This window comes from Phoxinus phoxinus (genome assembly GCF_949152265.1).
Source record: "Phoxinus phoxinus genome assembly, chromosome: 19".
NCBI lineage: Eukaryota > Metazoa > Chordata > Actinopteri > Cypriniformes > Leuciscidae > Phoxinus > Phoxinus phoxinus.
Window position 1 is genome coordinate 19,599,820 of NC_136894.1, and position 22,104 is coordinate 19,621,923.

General features: G+C 37.8%; 1 protein-coding gene across 5 annotated transcripts in view; it reads right to left on the minus strand.

The window, feature by feature from the left end:
• LOC306986600 (oxysterol-binding protein-related protein 3-like) overlaps positions 1-22,104 on the minus strand; it is a 122,649-nt gene that overhangs the window by 82,990 nt on the left and 17,555 nt on the right. For 3 of the 5 annotated variants that reach the window (XM_079589999.1, XM_079589996.1, XM_079589997.1), the window contains 4 exons: positions 17,035-17,153; positions 16,858-16,944; positions 12,522-12,675; positions 410-543 (listed from right to left, as the gene is read on the minus strand). In XM_079589999.1, the coding sequence (XP_079446125.1) occupies positions 410-543; positions 12,522-12,675; positions 16,858-16,944; positions 17,035-17,153 (494 nt within the window). The remainder of the gene's footprint in view (positions 1-409; positions 544-12,521; positions 12,676-16,857; positions 16,945-17,034; positions 17,154-22,104) is intronic. The other 2 variants (XM_079589998.1, XM_079590000.1) reach the window with 1 other exon arrangement.

Here is a 22,104-nt window from a genome sequence, read left to right on the forward strand (position 1 = left end):
GACTTCAGCTGAACAACAGCCAAAATGCACAATTTTCCAGTTATCACTGTAAAGCTGCTTTGAAACAATCTGCATTGTATAAAGCGCAATATAAATAAAGATGACTTGATAAAAAGCAAGACAGCATACAAGACAAACAGCACATACAACCTATCATTTAAATTAATTCCTCACAGTAAATGGTTTAAAAAAAGAAAAAGAAAATTCTAACTGGCCTACTCATAGGCAAAGCAAATGTATGAGCATGTGATTTTAACGGCTAACATGCTTTCAATTACCACAACATATTTAGCTCATCCCTCAGTCTGCAGTAACAAAAATCTTAATAGGTGACAACAGTAATAGCACCTCACGCTGTACTCATAAGTGTACACACCAGAACCATCTTGAACAGTGAGCAACAATTTACCTCTGAAAGGGTCGTGCACAATGTGGCCAACTGATCTGAGGTTGACTGCCGAAGGTCTGGTCCGGCCCAAGCCTGTCTGACACGCTCACGCTCCAGAGCCAGGGATTCATGGATGGACTTTAAAGATGCATGTACTATAACAACAGAGACAAAAATAAAGATGCATGTACTATAAAAACAGAAACAAAAACACATTTAATCTCCCAGTACACACTTGACTTTCATGCAGCGCTTGATTAAGCAGTTAGGGTCAATCTTGGTGCATACATTAGCTGCATGTCTCTCTTCAGGTTTGTTTTCACAGGAATGCTTTAAAATGTAATCTCCCCTTTTCACTTGTAATCCCTATTAGCTTCAGTGGTGGAGTCAGGATATTTTCATAGGGGTGGCACAGAAATGTTCATTCAACAACAAGTTTGTAAAGTACTATAAAGCACTAAACTGTTTTAGTGCCTATACAGCACAACTGAATACAATTAATTGCACTTAAAAAAAAAAAAAAAAAAAAAGAGACGCCTCTTTTGAATCATATTCACATTTAATCGCGTAGAATTTGCCCAAATGTTCAGTGATTTGTATATGTGTCTACTCTTCGCAAGGGGACACCGAGTCTCCCTCGGCACCTGTGATTTTTCATGTTCTTGATTGATTTGCGCCTGGCACTGAGGCAAAGTTTGTATGTAAACCTGAAAAGTCTCCCATGTGTTGTGGTCATAAAGAGATGGTTCTACATTTAAATAAACTAAATTCTGATCAAGATTAAACAGACAGAAATGGCAATTGTGAGGGGGGTGGACGTGGCCACCATTGACCAAAGCTCACAACCCCGCACAGCTCGAGGCCCACAAAGATAATGCCAGAGGTTGTTTGATCCCACGACAAAAGATTCAAAACAGACCTTCCTCTTCTTATGATGACCTCAGTTTGACATGAGCTCTCAAACAAAGGGCTGAAATCTCTTAAAACCACAGACTTTACAAATCAAAATACATAAGATCATCCCAAAACAATGTTTGACGGACTAATAATCAAACATAGTTCAACTGCATAATTCTATATCATGTCTACAACCTATATATGACCTATGCTTAGATCACACAATTCATCGATTATTATAACTATTGAATGGTTGATTGAAAGGGTGCCTTGTTTAGTACCAGTGTGTGTCTGTTCATAATTCGGAAGATGACTTGAATGAAATCTGTGTGAAATATCTTATATTCTTATAATAGGAATCATGTCTAAACTGTACTCTCTGCTTACAGCGGGAAATTAAGAGACCACAGGTAAGTGTAATTTATGGTGAGAGGAGGAACAGCCACCTCTGAACTAAAGACAGAGTCTAATTGGTCAGAACTCCCCTGAGAGGTTGAAAAACCATTTGAGTTTAAAAATCTTAGGCAAAGTAATAGACAAGAAGACAAAGGTAAAGATCAAGATCAGAAGAACATGGGTTAACCCTCTGGGGACCAAAAACGCACCCCCGCGTTTTGCTCGTGTTTTTTTTTAGTAATGCAAAATACTCAAAATGTTCATTTGGATCTTTCATTTTCGTGTTACATCCTGTTCAGTTTCTATTTTTTTTCTGTATACTCACAATAAAAATAAAGTGTTTTGCTTTTTGCCAAATAAAGAAAAAATAACATGATGAGAGTTCTGCACTCTCTCTGTCAATTAACTCCAATTTGAAACGCGTTCGAAAATTATCTGTAACTCCGCAAAAATTCAGTCAAACAGGTAAACATACCCACGGGCATAAAGCTTGAGATCGCATTTTTAAAAAGAAGTAATTTATATAAAAAACTAATATTCTCATCTTCTGTAATCTGTATGAAAAGAGAGCGATTCCAGTCGAGCTGATTACGAGCTCATTAACTTTAATTTGTTCACGCCTACTCACAGAGCGCGCTATTCACAAGATAATGTGTTAAGCCATCTATGTAAAACAGGTAAACGCCCCCAAGCAAATGCATTAAACGCTTCAAGTTTCATCATTCAGTCACCTGCGCGTTAGGAAGATGGCACGATACAAAAATATTCTTCAACTTTTTTTAAAGGAATTGTAGCAACATTGACTATGACATCTGGTCAAATTAGTGAATCGTGATTCTCACACACACACCAACATTGCTCACACCAACATGTAACCGGACACCACACATTCCTCACGCCAGGACACTCACATGCCATAAAACAGAAGAAACTCTGTTTCTCTATCACCACGCACACACACACAAACGTTTCCTTAAACGAATCATATTTAAAACATTACCAAATGTATTCTGTGTTGCCATTTATATGTCATGACAGGTTTGTGATTTAATGTAAGTTTTAATGTGTATTAATCAAAATCTAAATGCTTCTAATCTGTATATCTTATGTAACTTTGTTATCATATAATCTGAAAATGAGGTGTTTAGTAGCATTTTGAATCTTGAGACCTAACGGAGTTGAATCTCGATAATAGACTGCAATGATATGATTATTACTATATGAATCCTTTTCAGTCGTAGAAATGACTAAACCCAAAGCTCTGTCATAAATCTACACAGCCGCGCTCTTCTCGACAAGACAAAGAAAGTTTCCCGCTTTCGAAATGCTGAAGGTTATTGGCTGATCACGCCGAACGAAGGCGTGACCCATACAGTCTTTAAAAAGAGAGCCAAAGCTCCTCCTCTCTGCGTTCTTCTGTTCCCCGACTTCAGCATGTGAACACACGCAAGCTGGACACAGCTACCGTACATACAAACGACCTTTGCAAGTATCCACTCTAACGAGTTTTAATGTTTTAAGGTTCGATGCATTGATGGCTCTCAAAGGTCTGTGATTTTGCTATTATGATCATTAGTGATCTACTCTCATTCTCTCTCTCTCTCTACAACCTCAGCGTGCTCCGGCGCGCGCCCCTCCTACGAGTCATTCTCTCTTTCTCTCTCTCTCTCTCTACCTCTCTCATCTAATATCCGTTTTGTCTTGTTTGTTAACCGTAAGGGTCCCACTTTATATTAAGTGGCTTTAAGTACTATGTACTTACATCAAAAAATAAGTACAATGTACTTATTGTTCATGTTGTATTGTAAAACACTTTTGCTGCTATTGAGGTGTGATACGGGTGAGGTTAGGGACAGGTGTGCTGGGATGGGTAAGTTTAAGGGTGGGTTAAGGTGTAATGGAAGGGTCAACAGTGTAATTACAAATGTAATTACATACATTAATTACAGCTGTAATTACATGTAGGTATTTAAAAAATATAAGTACAATGTAAAAACATGTACACTCTAAAAACTAATTCAGAGGACCTTTAGTCATTACTTAAATATACATATTGTTGTGAAATAAAAAATCAAGTTCAGAGATACAGTTAGACTTTTTACTTGTAATTGTTATTTTATTGAGCTTGGATGACACACAAATTATGCCTATTGATTCAATATACTATAATGACTTGTCAGAGTTTAACATTTTCAGTCAATCAAAAATCATTTAATTTTAAGTTCTGCTAATGTAAAATACAATTTGATGACGTGTAAACGGCCCACAGTTTCCGCGCGCATGCATGTTCAATGCCAGACGACGAGTGGGACCACACAGTTGAAACTCAATCTGGTGAATGGTTAGTAATTTTATGTTTAATTACACATTTGCATTCGCTCAGGATTCTGTTGGTGATAGCCTACTGTATAGTAACCGAATACCGAAATCTCGAAGTCCTTATTCTGAAATTTGAGTTGAGTGTTGATAGTAGGCTGTGCGTTCACACCGGACGCGAATAGCGCGTCAAATTCGCGCCTGCCGCGTCTAATTTGACGCTTGAACATTTTAAATGCATTCGCGCGTCCGTATAAAAAGCAAGCGTTTGGAGCGAAATTGACGCGCGTCCGAGGCGAAATCCGCTTCTTCTGGGAGAGGCAAGTGCTGCGGGAAATTTAAAAATACTACTGTTATTGTGTCACGAAATGTAGTTTTAAGAGTTGTTCAGTCGAGAATGTAGTTGTTTAAAGCTCAAATCTGTGGTTTATTTATAAAGATAGCGCCTATTTAAAACATTTGATCGGACGTTTTCGGGTTGTGTGAGACCCAGGGGATCACCGGGTGCTCGAGCCCATGTAAGCCGCCTGGAACAGCCTTTACCTCGGCTGGTCCTCCTGACGTCTGCCGCTGGTAAACGACTCGAGAAATGTTTAAATTCACAATATATAGCTTCTGTTCTATTATATGAAACATATAATTTAAAGGACATTAATGACTCGTTATAACGTATGTCAAACGACTTCTTTAATTATGTTAATATTATATATTAATATTATAGTTCATTTAAATGTTTTGAAAGGGAAATATATTAAAAGATGAATGTTACATGTATGTTTAAAAGAGAAATATATTACAATTTAAAAATGGTGCTAAAAAGATAAATAGTGATTGGAAAGCTGTTTAAAAATATACATAATTCCTTATAAAAGTCAGTCATTTAATTTGTGTTATTTAAAATTTGGGCTGCTCCGAATACCATTTTTGAGCTTCGAAGCTTCGGTAGGAAAAAACTTCTTCACCTAACTTAAAACATTATGTTGGATCAACTTAATTACTTGCATTCATGTTGAAAATTATTAAGTTCATGTGACTTAGAAATGCGTTTTATTGTGGACTAAAAGGTAATTCACCATACTCAAAACATCGCTTTGAATTAATGTAATTATGCCAGCAGTCTTAACTTAAAAATTCTAGTGGAAAACGTTAACATATTTTTTTTTGTTGACCCAATGTTTTATTTTTTAGAGTGTATGTACACAATAAGTCCATTGTATCAAATTATGAATTTCAATGTAAGTACATAGTACTTAAAGCCACTTAATATAAAGTGGGACCAAACCATATATTATATGACTGTTTCTGACTGTTGAAAGTTAATAAATACGAGTCAATGAGATAGATCCAAGAGCTACCACACTCATTATTTACTACATTAAGTAGTTTTAATTTTATAAACACAAGAAAATTAATGTTCACGGCCAGAAAGTTAATATTTCTTGGAGTTTGTAAGGGATAACTTTATTGAGAAATTGATAGTTTAATCTTACGGTCGTTGCTGGACAACACCGATTTGATGATTACATAATTTCCCTTAAAGATTATCTCATAATCGATCTGAAATAAGACTCTTGATGTATGAATGAGGAATTATAATTCGTTGTGATTGATTATTCATATATTCATATAGTCTATCTTCAATTTCGATAATTTAATGTAACTGTAATATGCAATATATTAATCATATTCATGATTAGTTATTAAAATTCCCTATAGATCATTTGAGCTAATTCATACGGACCCAGAGTCCGAGGCATATATGCTACAGAATGTAGCTTCATCACTACCTCCGCCTGCAACTCGGAGTGCGCTTAGCAACACAGTCAGAAATCAGAAAGAGTAAGTACATATGTAGTAGATTGTAGAGTTAGTAGATTGTGTTCACTCAATGGCTGGCTGTCTAATTGGTGTCCGCAAAACAATATAGAATTCATAGACAATTGGAAAAGTTTTTGGGGCAAACCTGACCTGTTGAAAAGAGATGGTATTCATCCCTCCTGGGATGGTGCTGCTCTTCTCTCTAGTAATTTGGCTCATAGTCTTAGAGATAAAACATGACAATCTGGGCCTCAGGTCAGGAAGCAGACAGACTGGCTTAACCAACTGTCTGCTAGCGGCCTCACGTCACCAAGGTCAGATAAATCCCATCACATAGAGACTCTTTCAACTAGATATCATCATATAGAGACTGTTTGTTCCCCGAACTTGGAAATCCAAAAAACTTTCAAACCCATCTAAGGTTAAAATTTTTATTGATGTTCAACAAATAAAAAACAGATGATAAAGCTTGGGTTGCTGAATATTCGATCTCTTACTTCAAAAGCGCTAATAGTTAATGATATGATTTCAGATTATAACCTAGATGCGCTGTGTTTGACAGAAACCTGGCTAAAACCAAACGATTACATTGCTTTAAATGAGTCAACCCCACAAGATTACGGTTATAAACATGAACCTCGTCTGAAACGCAAAGGAGGAGGTGTTGCTGTAATTTATAGTAATATTTTCAAAACCACAAAGAAATCTAGTTGTAAATATAATTCTTTTGAAGTGTTGGTGCTTAATGAAAAAATATATAGTGTAAACGATAAATCACGTTTGAAAATTCTACTGGCTACTGTATACAGGCCACCAGGGTACCATACAGACTTTATCAAAGAATTTGCTGACTTTCTATGAGAATTAGTATTGGCTGCAGATAAAGTACTAATTGTTGGTGATTTTAATATACACTTAGATAATGAAAAAGATGCATTGGGATTGGCATTTAAAGACATTGTAAACTCAATTAGAGTTAGACAACACGTGTCAGGACCTACTCATTGCCGTAATCATACTCTAGATCTAATACTATCACATGGAATAGATGTTGATGCCGTTGAAATACTGCAGCAGAGCGATGACATCTCAGATTATTATCTAGTCTCGTGTAAATTACATTTAGCCAAGGCTGCAAAGCCGACTCCGTGTTATAAATATGTTAGACCTATCACTTCTGCCACTAAAGATTGCTTTATCAATAATCTTCCTAATCAGTTTCATCATCTCAGCATCCCAGGTAACTTAGAAGAACTTGATATTGCAACGGAAACTTTTAACTCTCTCTTTTCCAGCACTTTAGACACAGTTGCTCCGTTGCGCTTAAAGAAGATTAAAGAACATAGTCCAACGCCGTGGCACAACGAGCACACTCAGGCCCTTAAGAGAGCAGCCAGAAAAATGGAGCGCAACTGGAAGAAAACAAAACTAGAGGTATTTCGGATTTCATGGAAGGAGAGCTCGATTGCTTACAGAGAGGCTTTAAAAGCTGCTAGATCTGCTTATTTTTCAACCCTATTAGAAGAAAATAAACATAATCCTAGGTATTTATTTGAAACAGTGGCTAAACTAACGAAAAAGAAAGCTTCAAGCCCAGAAGTTTCCAAGCAACACAGCAGTAATGACTTCTTCACTTCTTCACTTATAAGATCGATAATATCAGGGACAAAATTATAACTATGCAACCGTCTAATACAGTATCGCATCAGGAAGTGCATTGTAGTCTCCCTGAGGGAAAATTTGATTAATTCGTTGCTATAGGAGAGGAAGAATTTTGCAAACTCGTCAAATCATCTAAATCGACAACGTGTATGTTAGACCCTATACCGACTAAGCTGCTGAAAGAGATGCTTCCAGATGTCATAGATCCTCTTCTTAATATCATTAATTCATCTTTGTCTCTAGGATACGTACCAAAAACCTTTAAGCTAGCTATGATTAAACCGCTTGTTAAAAAACAGCAACTTGATCCTACAAAACTAGTCAATTACAGGCCGATCTCTAATCTGCCATTTTTGTCAAAGATATTAGAAAAAGCAGTATCCTCACAACTGTGTTCTTTTCTTGAAAGAAATGATATCTGCGAGGATTTTCAGTCCGGATTTAGACCGTACCATAGTACCGAGACAGCTCTCGTTAGAGTCACAAATGATTTGCTCTTATCATCCGATCGTGGTTGTATCTCTCTATTAGTATTAATTGATCTTAGTGCTGCATTTGACACCATTGACCACAACATCCTTTTAAATAGACTCAAACATTATGTTGGCATTAGTGGAATTGCACTAGCATGGTTTAAATCATACTTATCTGACCGTTATCAGTTTGTAGCAGTAAATGAAGAGATGTCTTATCAATCACAAGTTCAGTATGGCGTACCACAAGGCTCAGTACTAAGACCGCTGCTGTTCACTCTGTACATGCTACCATTAGGAGATATCTGTCACGGTGTGGTTGTGGAAAGGAGATCGAGGACTCAAATGCAGAGAATAAGTATTTAGTAATGGTAGAAAATAAATCCAGGTAACAAAAACAAGGCAGGCATGGAACAGAATACAACTCAGAACACGGGTGAACAATAATAACGAACAAGCACAGAACTACAAACACAGGGAGACTAAACTAGAAAAGCAGGTGGGACAATTAAACCAATAATCAGATAACAAGATGGGAGGGGCTAGACAATAGACAGGAGAGCACATGGCACAAAGGAAACACATGACAAGCCATGTGCTCACAATAAACAGAACTAGAACACAAGACATGACAAACTGGGAATGTCAGAGCTATGTCACTAAACTAAAAATAAACCAGACTGAAGTGACAGAACCGTGACAATATCATTAGGAAACATGGAATTAGCTTTCACTGTTATGCCGACGATACTCAGCTGTATATTTCTTCAAAACCTAACGAAACCTACCAATTCACAAAATTAACGGAATGCATAGCTGATATAAAAAAATTGGATGACTAGTAATTTCCTACTACTAAATTCAGAAAAAACAGAGATTCTAATTACTGGACAAAAAACTTCCACACAAAATAATCTAGAATACTGTCTAACACTTGATGGCTGCTCTGTTACGTCTTCGTCGTCGGTTAGGAACCTGGGTGTGCTCTTTGATACCAATCTTTCATTTGAAAGTCATGTGTCTAGTATCTGTAAAACCGCTTTCTTCCATCTTAAAAATATATCTAAATTACGTCATATGCTCTCAATGAATAATGCAGAACAATTAGTTCATGCGTTTATGACCTCAAGGCTAGATTATTGTAATGCTCTACTGGGTGGTTGCCCTGCACGCTTAATAAACAAACTACAGCTGGTCCAAAACGCAGCAGCTCGAGTTCTTACCAGAACCAGGAAGTATGACCATATTAGCCCCGTTCTTTCAACACTGCATTGGCTGCCAATTAAACATCGTATAAATTTTAAAATATTGCTGATCACTTACAAAGCACTAAATGGTTTAGCTCCGCAGTACTTGAGCGATCTCTTAACGCATTATAGTCCTTCACGTCTACTGCGATATCAAAATTCCGGCCAGTTAATAATACCTAGAATATCAAAATCGACTGCTGCCGGTAGATCCTTTTCCTATTTAGCACCAAAACTTTGGAACAGTCTTCCTAACATTGTCCGGGAAGCAGACACACTCAGTTCAAATCTAGACTAAAAACATCTCTTCGGCCTAGCATACACATAACACATTATAGACTTCTATAATTAGGCTGCATAGTTTAGAACAGCCGGGACCGGGAACACTTCCCGTAAATCCTGATGTACTTGGTACATCATAAGAAGGATGGCGTCTACGCTAATATTAGTCTCTCTGTCTATCCCGAGGTTTACCGCTGTCCACCGGAACCAGGCCGTATCCAGATCTGATGGAGGACCAGCGCCAGGACACGACAACGCCGCTGACCTGAAGTGTCAACCAGTCTCTCCTCCTCTCCACTCCGACTTCAACCAACCGGAACTGGACAAATACTCTGATTCATTCTGAACTTCATACACTGTTCACTCATTGGCCAGAGGAGAACTGGCCCCCGACTGAGCCTGGGTTCTCCCAAGGTTTTTTTCTCCATTCTGTCACCTGATGGAGTTTTGGTTCCTTGCCGCTGTTGCCTTACCTTCTGGCTTGCTTAGTTGGGGACATTTAATATTCAACAATATTATAGATCTGCCTTAAGGTGGACGATGATGAAATTGTTTTTTGTATTATTTTCATGTTATCACTGTTAAGCTGCTTTGATACAATCTGTATTGTAAAAAGCGCTATATAAATAAAGGTGACTTGACTTGACTTGACTACTTTTGTATGTGTCCACTTACAATCAAAGCAAAACGTTGTGCTTTTGTAAAATAAATTAAACTGTGTACTTTCTGCCTCTCCGTCTCGTGAACTTTTTTCTTGAGCACATCTCTAAACAAACAAAACTCAGCAAATACTTGTCACATTTATGAGCTCCATATCTTTATAAACATTTAAGTGTGTAGTTTTAAATGATTTGATTCAAAACGAAAACAAATATTCTCTGTTTAAATAATTTGTATAAAACCAACAAATATCCAGTTTCTCTAACGCTTGCTCATTAGTTTTAATGTGACCATACCCACACGCGGCAAAGATATTGACATGCAAATCATCAACGCGCCACGCGAACGCGCTCATTACCTCAAAAACAAAGCAGCAAACTTCATCAGTCCTCTGCTGTCGTCGAGTTTGGAAGACACGCTAGCTGTAAACTTATTGGATTTACATCAGAAGAAGAAGAATGCGATTTGAAGACAAGAAAGATTTTAAGGTAAGAAATAATTCTGAATTATATTAGTTAGTGTTATTGTTGCATAAACTTCACATTGCCATTGAACTGTTGCTCGATGCTTCAGTAAATGTTCTCTGCACGCGCTGGGAGTTTGAGTCAGTCGCACGACGTGTGTTTGAAAAGCAAAACGCACCAAACATTATCATGGTTTTTACTCCAATCTCATTTCATAACGTCATATCGATTGTAAACATTTGAAGTAACATATGATGATCAATATGTTTTTCTCTAGTGTAGTGTTACTGAAGTGTTCCTTTTTAATGATGCCTGCTATACTTTTGTTATTATTATTTTATTCAGCCCTGCACGTATATGCATACAAGGCACAACAAACCTGGTGTTCATATATATATATATGTATGTGTGTGTGTTTTGTAAATTTTAAAATGCAATTTTAACCAGAACAAATCTAAAATGTATTCCCAAAATCGTGCAGTCCTAGTTTCTCTTGAAATCAGCATGTTCACAGATTTTTTTTTTTTTTTTAGGTACCAGTCCTGCTGACTTCAACATGAGCATGAGGAGGTGAGGTGAATAATCAAACACCTTGGAAATGACAGGTATGTACTATGTTTCAGGAAGGGCACAAAGGTGTGTGACTGGTTAAGTCTCTGTCTTTAGTTCAGAGTGTTAAATAATGTGCTTTTGTTGCCATTTGTTGTGTATCTCTTTGGATTATGTTGTGTTGTAAACAAATCCAAACAATCAAAAAGCCATTCTTTTTTAAATCTCTTCATTCTTTGTGCAAGGTTCCTCATAATGACAGTCCATGAGAGCTCCTAATAGGGCCATTATGGGAGGGTCTTTGTCTTTCTCAGGTGTGAAACACTCAATATTCATGGAGTGGTTTACGCCTACTCGCATAAAGCTTTCTTACACAAAAGTCTTACAAATTTTAAATCAATATATTGTCTTATCTGAATGAGTACTCAGGGTGATTTTCACAGTTTTGGAGCAAATATTCTAGGCTACATGATACAATTTTCAAAAGTCTTGAAGAAAAAATCAGTTTGGGTTTCATGACCTTATTTCAGTGACATTTTTTTTGTGTCATTTTCACAAACCACGCATACATGTTATCTAAAAACTACAAAATGTTACATACATGCTGCTGACATATTGTAGCAGAGTTTGTGCTTAATACAGTGTAATAAGACTTCAGCCATGAAAATGTCAAAAGTAACAGAAATAAGCACAAATGTTAGACCATGTCAGAACACCTCCAGGACCCAGAAAACCCCTCAGACCCCAGAGGGTTAATGTTTGTGTGAGTCTAAGTGATGCCATAGATGATACCTTTTGTGCACAAACTGTTTGTTAAATCTTTCATTTTATCTGTTTGCCACAAAACTGCTGGCTCTTATGTTGTAGAATCACATTTTTAATATAATGAATAAAACTAATAATAAATCACCTGCTTCACAAAAGAAAGCTATTAGTTTGTCTTTGGAGCAAATTAAATTAATATTGTGTGTATGTGTGAAACACAATGTGATTACAGAGGCATAGAACTACTTAGCGCCAACTAGGGGCTGATTTCTTTAAAAATTCTTACAGAACTCTAGAGCCATGAGTCGAACATGCTCACTGAGTTTCGTTCTGATCGGGGTGGGCCTTGGTGACGCTGTAGGCGGTGTGAGTACTACCAGCCCTCAAAGTTTCAAGTCTCCACAACTTACGGTTCGGTCTGGCCGATCAGTTTTAGATGGAGAATGCAGCATCATGGGAAAATTAACAATAACAAAAGGGTTTTAGCACTACATGCTTGAACCCCTAAATAAATTAATCAGAATTGCAAGATGTAAACTCGCTCTACACTATTTTGCAGCTGCATTTAAAATTGTAAGTTGACAGAAGGAATTAAACAATGTACCTCTTTCACACAAGGCACAGATGTCCATCTGTAGTTTCTTTCCTTCCAGTGAGGAGACGTCTGGGGTGGATAGCTGGGAGTAAACGTAATCTGGGATGGACTGAAGGGAAGCAGCCGAACCACCTGATGTGCCCAAATGGCTTGAAGATAACTGCTCCAAATGTCAGAGATGGAAATATAATTATTGTCAGGACACTGAAGCATGTTAATAGGAAACTGAAACAGTAGTTGAGAGCATACAGAGGGCAAGAGATAAAGCCTAATTGTGCATTTCATTTAACCATGCTTACGTATACATTCGTGTGTAAAAAGTGTGTAAAAATTTAACATAAGGGGGGAATTTATTTTTTGGAAAGACTGTCCAGAGTTTTGCAAATACTGGTGGCCTTAACCCTCTGGGGACCGCAAACGCGCCGGCGCGTTTTGCTCGTTTTTTTTTTTTACATAGCAGCAAAATAGACATAAAATACTCAGTCATTTTTGGTCATACAGACTTAAGAAATATGAAAAAATAAGCTGTTAAATGTCTACTTTTTTATGTGTCCACTTACAATCGAAATAAAACATTGTGCTTTTGTAAAATAAAGAAAATAAACAGGGTGTGCTTTCTGCCTCTCCGTCTCCGTGAACTTTTTCTCTGGTGCACGTCTCATCAGTGGCCGCGCCGTCCTCTATATGCTTTTCCCCCTGTCTCCCTCCTGACCCAAGTGGTGGAGTGGATCAGGGAGGAAGGATGCTCAGTTCTGCTGATAGCACCGCTGTGGTTGAATCGACCCTGGTTCCCAGCTGTGATGCAGTTAGCCAGCACCGCCCCGTGGCCAGTGCCTCTGAGGAGGGATCTCCTTTCTCAAGCAAATGGTTCGATTTGGCATCCTCACCCGGAACTATGGTCCCTTCATGTGTGGGCCATCAACGGGTATCCGCTGACCTCCCTCAGGGAGTGCTAAACACGATCACACAAGCTAGAGCTCCGTCTACGCGACGGCTCTATGCGTCTAAATGGTCAGTTTTTTCTGGCTGGTGCACGTCTCGTGGCGTGTCACCCCCAGACTGCGGAGTAACAGAGGTTTTGTCCTTCTTACAAGAGCTGTTGGATAACGGGAGATCCCCTTCCACGCTCAAAGTATATGTGGCAGCTATAGCGGCTTTTTCTGAAACCGCACACGGACAGTCCATAGGAAGGAACGATTTAGTCATTCGGTTCCTTAAAGGAGCTAGGAGACTTAATCCACCCAGACCTCCCACTGTTCCCATTTGGGACCTTTCCACGGTGCTGGACGCCATGAAGGGTCCTCCTTTTGAGCCTCTTCAGGAGATTGATATGAAACACTTGTCGCTCAAGACGGTGTTTCTCCTGGCTCTCGCTTCAGTGAAGCGCGTTGGGGACTTACACGCGCTCTCTGTGTGCGCGTCGTGCATGGAGTTTGGGCCTAATGACTCCAGAGTCGTGCTCAAACCTAAGCATGGTTACATTCCAAAATCCCTAAACACACCATTTAGGGCGCAGGTTATTTCCCTGTCTGCCCTTCCGGTCACCGGGGACAATATGGACGATAATTTTCTCTGCCCAGTGAGGGCGTTGAGAGCTTACGTGTCGCGCTCGTCTGTTTTCAGACAGACGGAGCAGCTTTTCGTTTCGTTTAGTGGGCGTCTCAAGGGATTGGCCACTTCGAAGCAGAGCCTATCCAGATGGATAGTAGACGCTATAGCTCTAGCGTACACATTCAAAGGCATTCAGTGCCCTTTGGGTGTTAGAGCGCACTCCACGAGAAGAATGGCTTCTTCGTGGGCTTGGTCGAGTGGGATTGCCTTACAGGATATTTGTATGGCGGCAGGCTGGGCCTCACAGTCTACATTTATCAGGTTTTATAACCTCGAGGTGCCCGCCTTACAGGCCAGGATATTATCGGTTTAATTAACCGTATTTGTATTAGACTGAGATTTCAGTCGTCGTTTTATGGCATTGTTATGCTGAACTGCTGAGTGCAGTCAATTTTGTGCAGATCTGCTAAGTGCAGTCAATTGTGTGAGAGATGGTGGTTAGAACCCACCTCTTTCAGGATTCTCTGTGAGTCCTACAGGTGATTATGTACTATATGAACCCCAGCTCAGTGCTCTGGGTCTATGGTGTCGGATCACTGCATACACGGCGTCTTACAGGGTGTTCCCCAATGCGTTGCTACGACAACGCAGTACAAGAGTATCTCTCATAAGAGAACGTACTCGGTTACTAACGTAACCTCGGTTCTCTCTAGAGAGAGGAACGAGTACTGTGTTTCTTGCCGTGTATGCGCTGTGGTTGTTTCGCTTTAAAAATCATAAGCCTGTGAGCGAAAAATATAGCCCTAAGCCACGCCCGTTTCGGCGGGACTTGACGCAGGAGGGCGCGAAGCGCCCTCATTGGGTGTGACGTCACTCAAGGGCTCGCTCGATTGGCTTAAGCATTTGCCGCACAGCAGCCAATAGGCGCGCGAGCTGTCTCGCCTAGGTCTGTATGCTGTGGCAATGCGTTTTACATTGATACAAAATTAAGGATAATATTTTTGCTTCAGTATTCTCGTGGAAAAGGATTTTCCCCAATGCGTTGCTACGACAACGCAGTACTCGTTCCTCTCTCTAGAGAGAACCGAGGTTACGTTAGTAACCGAGTACGTTTTACTGTAAAATAGACAGACTATGAAGTTTTTACTGTAAAATAGACATCAAATAAGCTTTTGTTAGCCAGTTTCTGCTCATATGTTAAATATATAGTATGTTTTGTCAAAAATAAACTAATCAACTAAGATGTTATAGTGCTTATTCCAATGTAACGTTAGGCTATATCAAACAAATTAATCCTTAACTTTGAAATATGTATGATACTTTAAAAAAAGAAAGATTACACTTGAAATATTGGTAAAATTGTAATTGTTGTTGATTTACATGTGAACCCTTTTTAATAAAAAAGCAAAACATATATTTACAAGGTAAATGTAAAATAATCTTTATAGGTCAATATAAGCCTTCATTAAATTATTTATTATTGTTTTTTTATTAGTGACACATTTTGGGCAGAGGATGTATTCCAAAACTTTCTGAAAATACAGTGTGAGAATTAACTGCACAATTACTAGAAATGTTTACCTTGGATTTTTATACAATTTGCATGTATACAAAAAATTGTGCAAAAACAGAAAAGTTTCCAAATCTAACTTTGAACCAATTCTGTAGAATGGCCCATATAGCCTATTTGAACAGGATTGGTTTCCAGGTATGACTATGTACTAAAAATGTGCTTTTGACTTTAATTTATATTTGGATTAAATATGTATTTATTTATTTTGTCCTCACATTCTTTCTTGTGTGACACACCTGAATGAAAGTCTCATTATGCAAGCTCATTATGCGGGGTCATTAAGCGGGTCATTGTCTTCTCAGGTGTGAACCACTTACTATTAATGATGTGTTGGATCAGTCACACCCCTGCGCATATTGCCTTCCCAAACAAAAAGTGTTTTACAAAATGTAAATCAATGTATTGTTTTATGTGAATGATTAGACAGGATGATTTTTAGATCATTTTGAAGGAAAAACTCTAGGCGGCAACATCCATTACTCAAAAGTATTGTGAAAACATATTTACTATGCATTTTGTGGCGTTATTTCAGACACTTTAATTTTTAGTTTTTTGAATTACCATGCATAAACATTATTCTCTCAAAAATACAAACATGTACATGCATGTTGCTCACATATTATGGTAGCCCTGTTTGTGATAAATTGAGTGCAATTACACCTTTGCCATTAATATGTTTATAAGCAACTGATAAAAGCACAAATGTCAGGGCATGCCAGAACATCTCAAGGACCCCAAAAACACCTTGGTCCCCAGAGGGTTAAAACATGCCTCATGCAGAGTTTGAGACAACTGCTTTCAGTCAGAGTAGTGCATACTATCTGGGAATATTTACTACATTTCATACATACAACAGTAATGTAACGGCAACACTACTGTTAAAATACTATTGCACTTTCAGGATTATGACCCTTGGCTATTGCGATATTACCAGAACACCGGTATAGCATGCAGCACTAGTATGGAGATAGTTTGGCTGTATAGTATGCCAATTACTAACAGTGGACACACTCTACATCATTTAGAATAAGACTCATTAGCCATTCATTATAAAATGAGGGTAAGAACAGATTTACATGCATACGCACCTGTAATGAATGAGACTTTTAGGTACACATGTATAAAAACACTTGCATGCATTAATAGAAGCCCACTGTAATAACAGCCAACGATAAAAGTTTATAAAACCACAAACAAGGAACATAATCATGATGAACTTACAAAGTCAAGCGATTCGACTCGTGATAGTGTTCGGGAGTGACCCCAGAGCTTTCCAGACTTCTTTTTGGGTTTCTCAAGACTAAGATTCTGGAAAACAAGTACCATGTTTACCTCTTCATTATTTAATACTACAACTGCCATCAAATGATCATCCCTTTTAAACAAAAGCAGACTCACCTGCATGCTGATGCGACGTTCCAGGTCGGTGCTTGTGATGGGTAGGCCACCCTCATGCCAGTGAAGTTTTTGGATTAAACTCGAGAGCTCAGCCAAATCCAGATGACATCTGGCAAGTTCTGTGCATGAGAGGGTGAATGTTTGAGGAAGTGACAAGCGTATCATACGGTGATTCCATGTGATTCGATCACACGGAACCATGAAAATAGAGACACCAGCCACCAGTCACATGTTTGCCAGGAGCCAGAGCGCCTGACATCAAAGCAAATTTAAAAGTGCTGGCTAATGCTAAACGTGAATTCTCTAAGATTATTATTCACGTCGGCACTAATGATGTTCGACTCCACCAGCCGGAGATAACCAAAATTAATATTAAAGAGGTGTGTGAACTCGCAAGTACGATGTCAAGCACTGTAATTTGTTCTGGCCCCCTTCCTGTTCGCAGGAGTGATGAGATAGTTAGTAGATTGTGTTCACTCAATGGCTGGCTGTCTGGGTGGTGTCCACTAAATAATATAGAATTCATAGACAATTGGAAAAGTTTTTGGGGCAAACCTGACCTGTTGTAAAGAGATGGTATTCATCCCTCCTGGGATGGTGCTGCTCTTCTCTCTAGTAATTTTGCTCATAGTCTTAGAGATAAAACATGACAATCTGGGGCTCAGGTCAGGAAGCAGACAGACTGGCTTAACCGGCCGTCTGCTAGCGGCCTCACGTCACCAAGGTCAGATAAATCCCATCACATAGAGACTCTTTCACCTAGATATCATCATATAGAGACTGTGTCTGTTCCCCGAATTTGGAAATCCAAAAAACATTCAAACCCATCTAAGGTTAAAAATTGAATTGATGTTCAACAAATAAAAAAGATATAATACGGATGAGCAAATGATAAAGCTTGGGTTGCTGAATATTCAATCTCTTACTTCAAAAGCGCTAATAGTTAATGATATGATTTCAGATTATAACCTAGATGTGCTGTGTTTGATAGAAACCTGGCTAAAACCAAACGATAACATTGGTTTAAATGAGTCAACCCCACACGATTACGGTTATAAACATGAACCTCGTCTGAAACGCAAAGAAGGAGGTGTTGCTGTAATTTAAAGTAATATTTTCAAAACCACTAAGAAATCTAGTTTTAAATATAATTATTTTGAAATGTTGGTGCTTAATGTAAAAATATATAGTGTAAACGATACGCTACTGTTTACAGGCCACCAGGGTACCATATAGACTTTATCAAATAATTTGCGGACTTTCTATCAGAATTAGTATTGGCTGCAGATAAAGTAAAGTAATTGTTGGTGATTTTAATATACACATAGATAATGAAAAAGATGCATTGGGATTGGCATTTAAAGACATTGTAAACTCAATTGGAGTTAGACAACACGTGTCAGGACCTACTCATTGCCGTAATCATACCCTAGATCTAATACCATCACATGGAATAGATGTTGATGCCGTTGAAATACTGCAGCAGAGCAATGACATCTCAGATCATTATCTAGTCTCATGTAAATTACATGTAGCCAAGGCTGCAAAGCCAACTCCGTGTTATAAATATGTTAGACCCATCACTTCTGCTACTAAAGATTACTTTATCAATAATCTTCCTAATCAGTTTCATCATCTCAGCATCCTGGATAGCTTAGAAGATCTTGATATTGTAACAGAAACTTTTAACTCTCTCTTTTCCAGCACTTTACACAAAGTTGCTCCGCTGCGCTTAACCCTCAGACGGTCTTAGTTTCGGAGTCACCTCCTGGGCCTTCCCGGTCAGAAGTGACCAGACACCTAAAAATTTAATTTCCTCCATCCCAGTAAAACCCATCCAATTTATTTTTGTTCTATAATATTTGTTCTTTTTAATTTTGTATTTTGAGAGAATTTTATTGAATTTATTAATATTTATGGTCTATTTTTGCCAATGAAAAAAAAAATGTATACAAATTTATAATTTTATATATTACATTTTTTTATGCAGTATTTTAGTTTAATATAGAGTATATTAAACGAATATACTTTATTAGTATATTACTTTATTATATTTTGCCTTAAATAAAATGGTTGAAGCAGATTAGCACCATCTGGTGAGAGTATGGAGAGAAAGCGTAGAACCATGTTGTAACCACTAGATGGCATAAACAGCACTCTATGGAGAGGCATGTGACTTCCCCAGCTGTTTATGAACACATTTACTTTTTTTTTTTTTTTGATGGATTTGAATATATATTTAAACAATCTCAAAAACTATTTCTTATCAAGTTTTCTTCTTCATTTTTTTTCTCTTGATGTTTTAGAGTGTCACCCCTTTATTACTGTGTACTTAAAAAATAATAATAATAATTCCCATTAATTTCCTATGGGGGTCATTTTTGACCAAAGACCACAAGTGTGACTATTTTTTTTATGACCACTTGTGTGGGTGGGTGTGTCTGTTTTGCACTCTTGATGTTGTAGAGTGTCCTTTCCTGCGGTGTACTTTTTTTTTTAGGATTGTGGCCGATTTGTAGATTGTACACACAAAAATTCAGAGAATTTTCAGAGAATTCATAGAATTTTTGTAAATTTCCCATTCATTTCCTATGGGTCGGTCATTTTTGACCGAAGACCACAAGTGTGACTATTTTTTTCACGACCACACATTTTTTTTGTATTCACATACCTAATGCCATAAAAGTCACCAAGTTTCATAACATTCCGATGAAGCTGTGATTTTTAGAAATTCAAAACAGAAAATATTTCAGTCAGAACTGACCGAGGACCTTCTGAGGGAGAAGATTAAAGAACATAGTCCAACGCCGTGGCACAACGAGCACACTCAGGCCCTTAAGAGAGCAGCCAGAAAAATGGAGCGCAGTTGAAAGAAAACAAAACTAGAGGTATTTCGGATTTCATGGAAGAAGAGCTCGATTGCTTACAGAGAGGCTTTAAAAGCTGCTAGATCTGCTTATTTTTCAACCCTATTAGAAGAAAATAAACATAATCCTATGTATTTATTTGAAACAGTGGCTAAACTAACGAAAAAGAAAGCTTCAAGCCCAGAAGTTTCCAAGCAACACAGCATGATGACTTTATGAACTTCTTCCTTTATAAGATCGATAATATCAGGGACAAAATTATAACTATGCAACCGTCTAATACAGTATCACATCAGGAAGTGCATTGTAGTCTCCCTGAGGGAAAATTTGATTCATTCATTGCTATAGGAGAGGAAGAATTTTGCAAACTCGTCAAATCATCTAAATCGACAACTTGTATGTTAGACCCTATACCGACTAAGCTGCTGAAAGAGATGCTTCCAGATGTCATAGATCCTCCTCTTAATATCATTTAATTCATCTTTGTCTCTAGGATACGTACCAAAAACCTTTAAGCTAGCTATGATTAAACCGCTTGTTAAAAAAAACGCAACTTGATCCTACAAAACTAGTCAATTACAGGCCGATCTCTAATCTGCCTTTTCTGTCAAAGATATTAGAAAAAGCAGTATCCTCACAACTGTGTTCCTTTCTTGAAAGAAATGATATCTGCGAGGATTTTCAGTCCGGATTTAGACCGTACCATAGTAGCGAGACAGCTCTCGTTAAAGTCACAAATTATTTGCTCTTATCCGATCGTGGTTGTATCTCTCTATTAGTATTACTTGATCTTAGTGCTGCATTTGACACCATTGACCACAACATCCTTTTAAATAGACTTGCACATTATGTTGGCATTAGTGGAATTGCACTAGCATGGTTTAAATCATACTTATCTGACCGTTATCAGTTTGTAGCAGTAAATGAAGAGATGTCTTATCGATCACAAGTTCAGTATGGCGTACAGTACTAGGACCGCTGCTGTTCACTCTGTACATGCTACGATTAGGAGATATCATTAGGAAACATGGAATTAGCTTTCACTGTTATGCAAACGATACTGTATATTTCTTCAAAACCTAACGAAACTTACCAATTCACAAAATTAACGGAATGCATAGCTGATAAAAAAAATTGGATGACTAGTAATTTCCTACTACTAAATTCAGAAAAAACAGAGATTCTAATTATTGGACAAAAAATTTCCACACGTAATAACCTAGAGTACTGTCTAACACTTGATGGCTGCTCTGTTTAGTCTTCATCGTCGGTTAGGAACCTGGGTGTGCTCTTTGATACCAATCTTTCATTTGAAAGTCACGTGTCTAGTATCTGTAAAACCGCATTTTTCCATCTTAAAAATATATCTAAATTACGTCATTTGCTCTCATTGACAAATGTGGAACAATTAGTTCATGCGTTCATGACCTTCAAGAATAGATTATTGTAATGCTCTACTGGGTGGTTGCCCTGCACGCTTAAACTACAGCTAGTTCAAAAGGCAGCAGCTCGAGTTCTTACCAGAACCAGGAAGTATGACCATATTAGCCACGTTCTGTCAACACTGCATTGGCTGCCTATTAAACATCGTATAAATTTTAAAATATTGCTGATTACTTACAAAGCACTAAATGGTTTAGCTCCGCAGTACTTAGAGCTCTTAACGCATTATATTCCTTCGCGTCTATTGCGATCTCAAAATTCCGGCCAGCAGTGTTGCCACAGTTACTTTGAAAAAGTAATCAGATTACTGATTACTCCTTTAAAAAGTAACTTAGTTACTTTACAGATTACTTGATTTTAAAAGTAACTAAGTTAGATTACAAGTTACTTTATTAGTTACATTCAGCAGCAGCCGACGACACTCCGGACATAAAACATAAAAATGACAACCGGTTTTGCTAAAACTCACTTTTTTGGAAGTGCATTTTTAACAGTAACATCAACAATGTATCTCCTACCATTTTAAGTTGAACTTAAAAACTATTTCCTGAAAAAAATACATGTTTTTATAAAAAATTAGTAAATAAAGACAGTCTTTCTTGACTTCACTTAACATAAATACATGTTTTTTTTTTAATTATAAAATAATGAAAAAAATTTTTTTTTTTTTTTTTGCTAGGTGACGCGTTCATGTAACATGTAAGGGTGACGTTGCCAATAAAGCACCTACAAGCTCACAAAGAACTGGCAAAAGTAATGA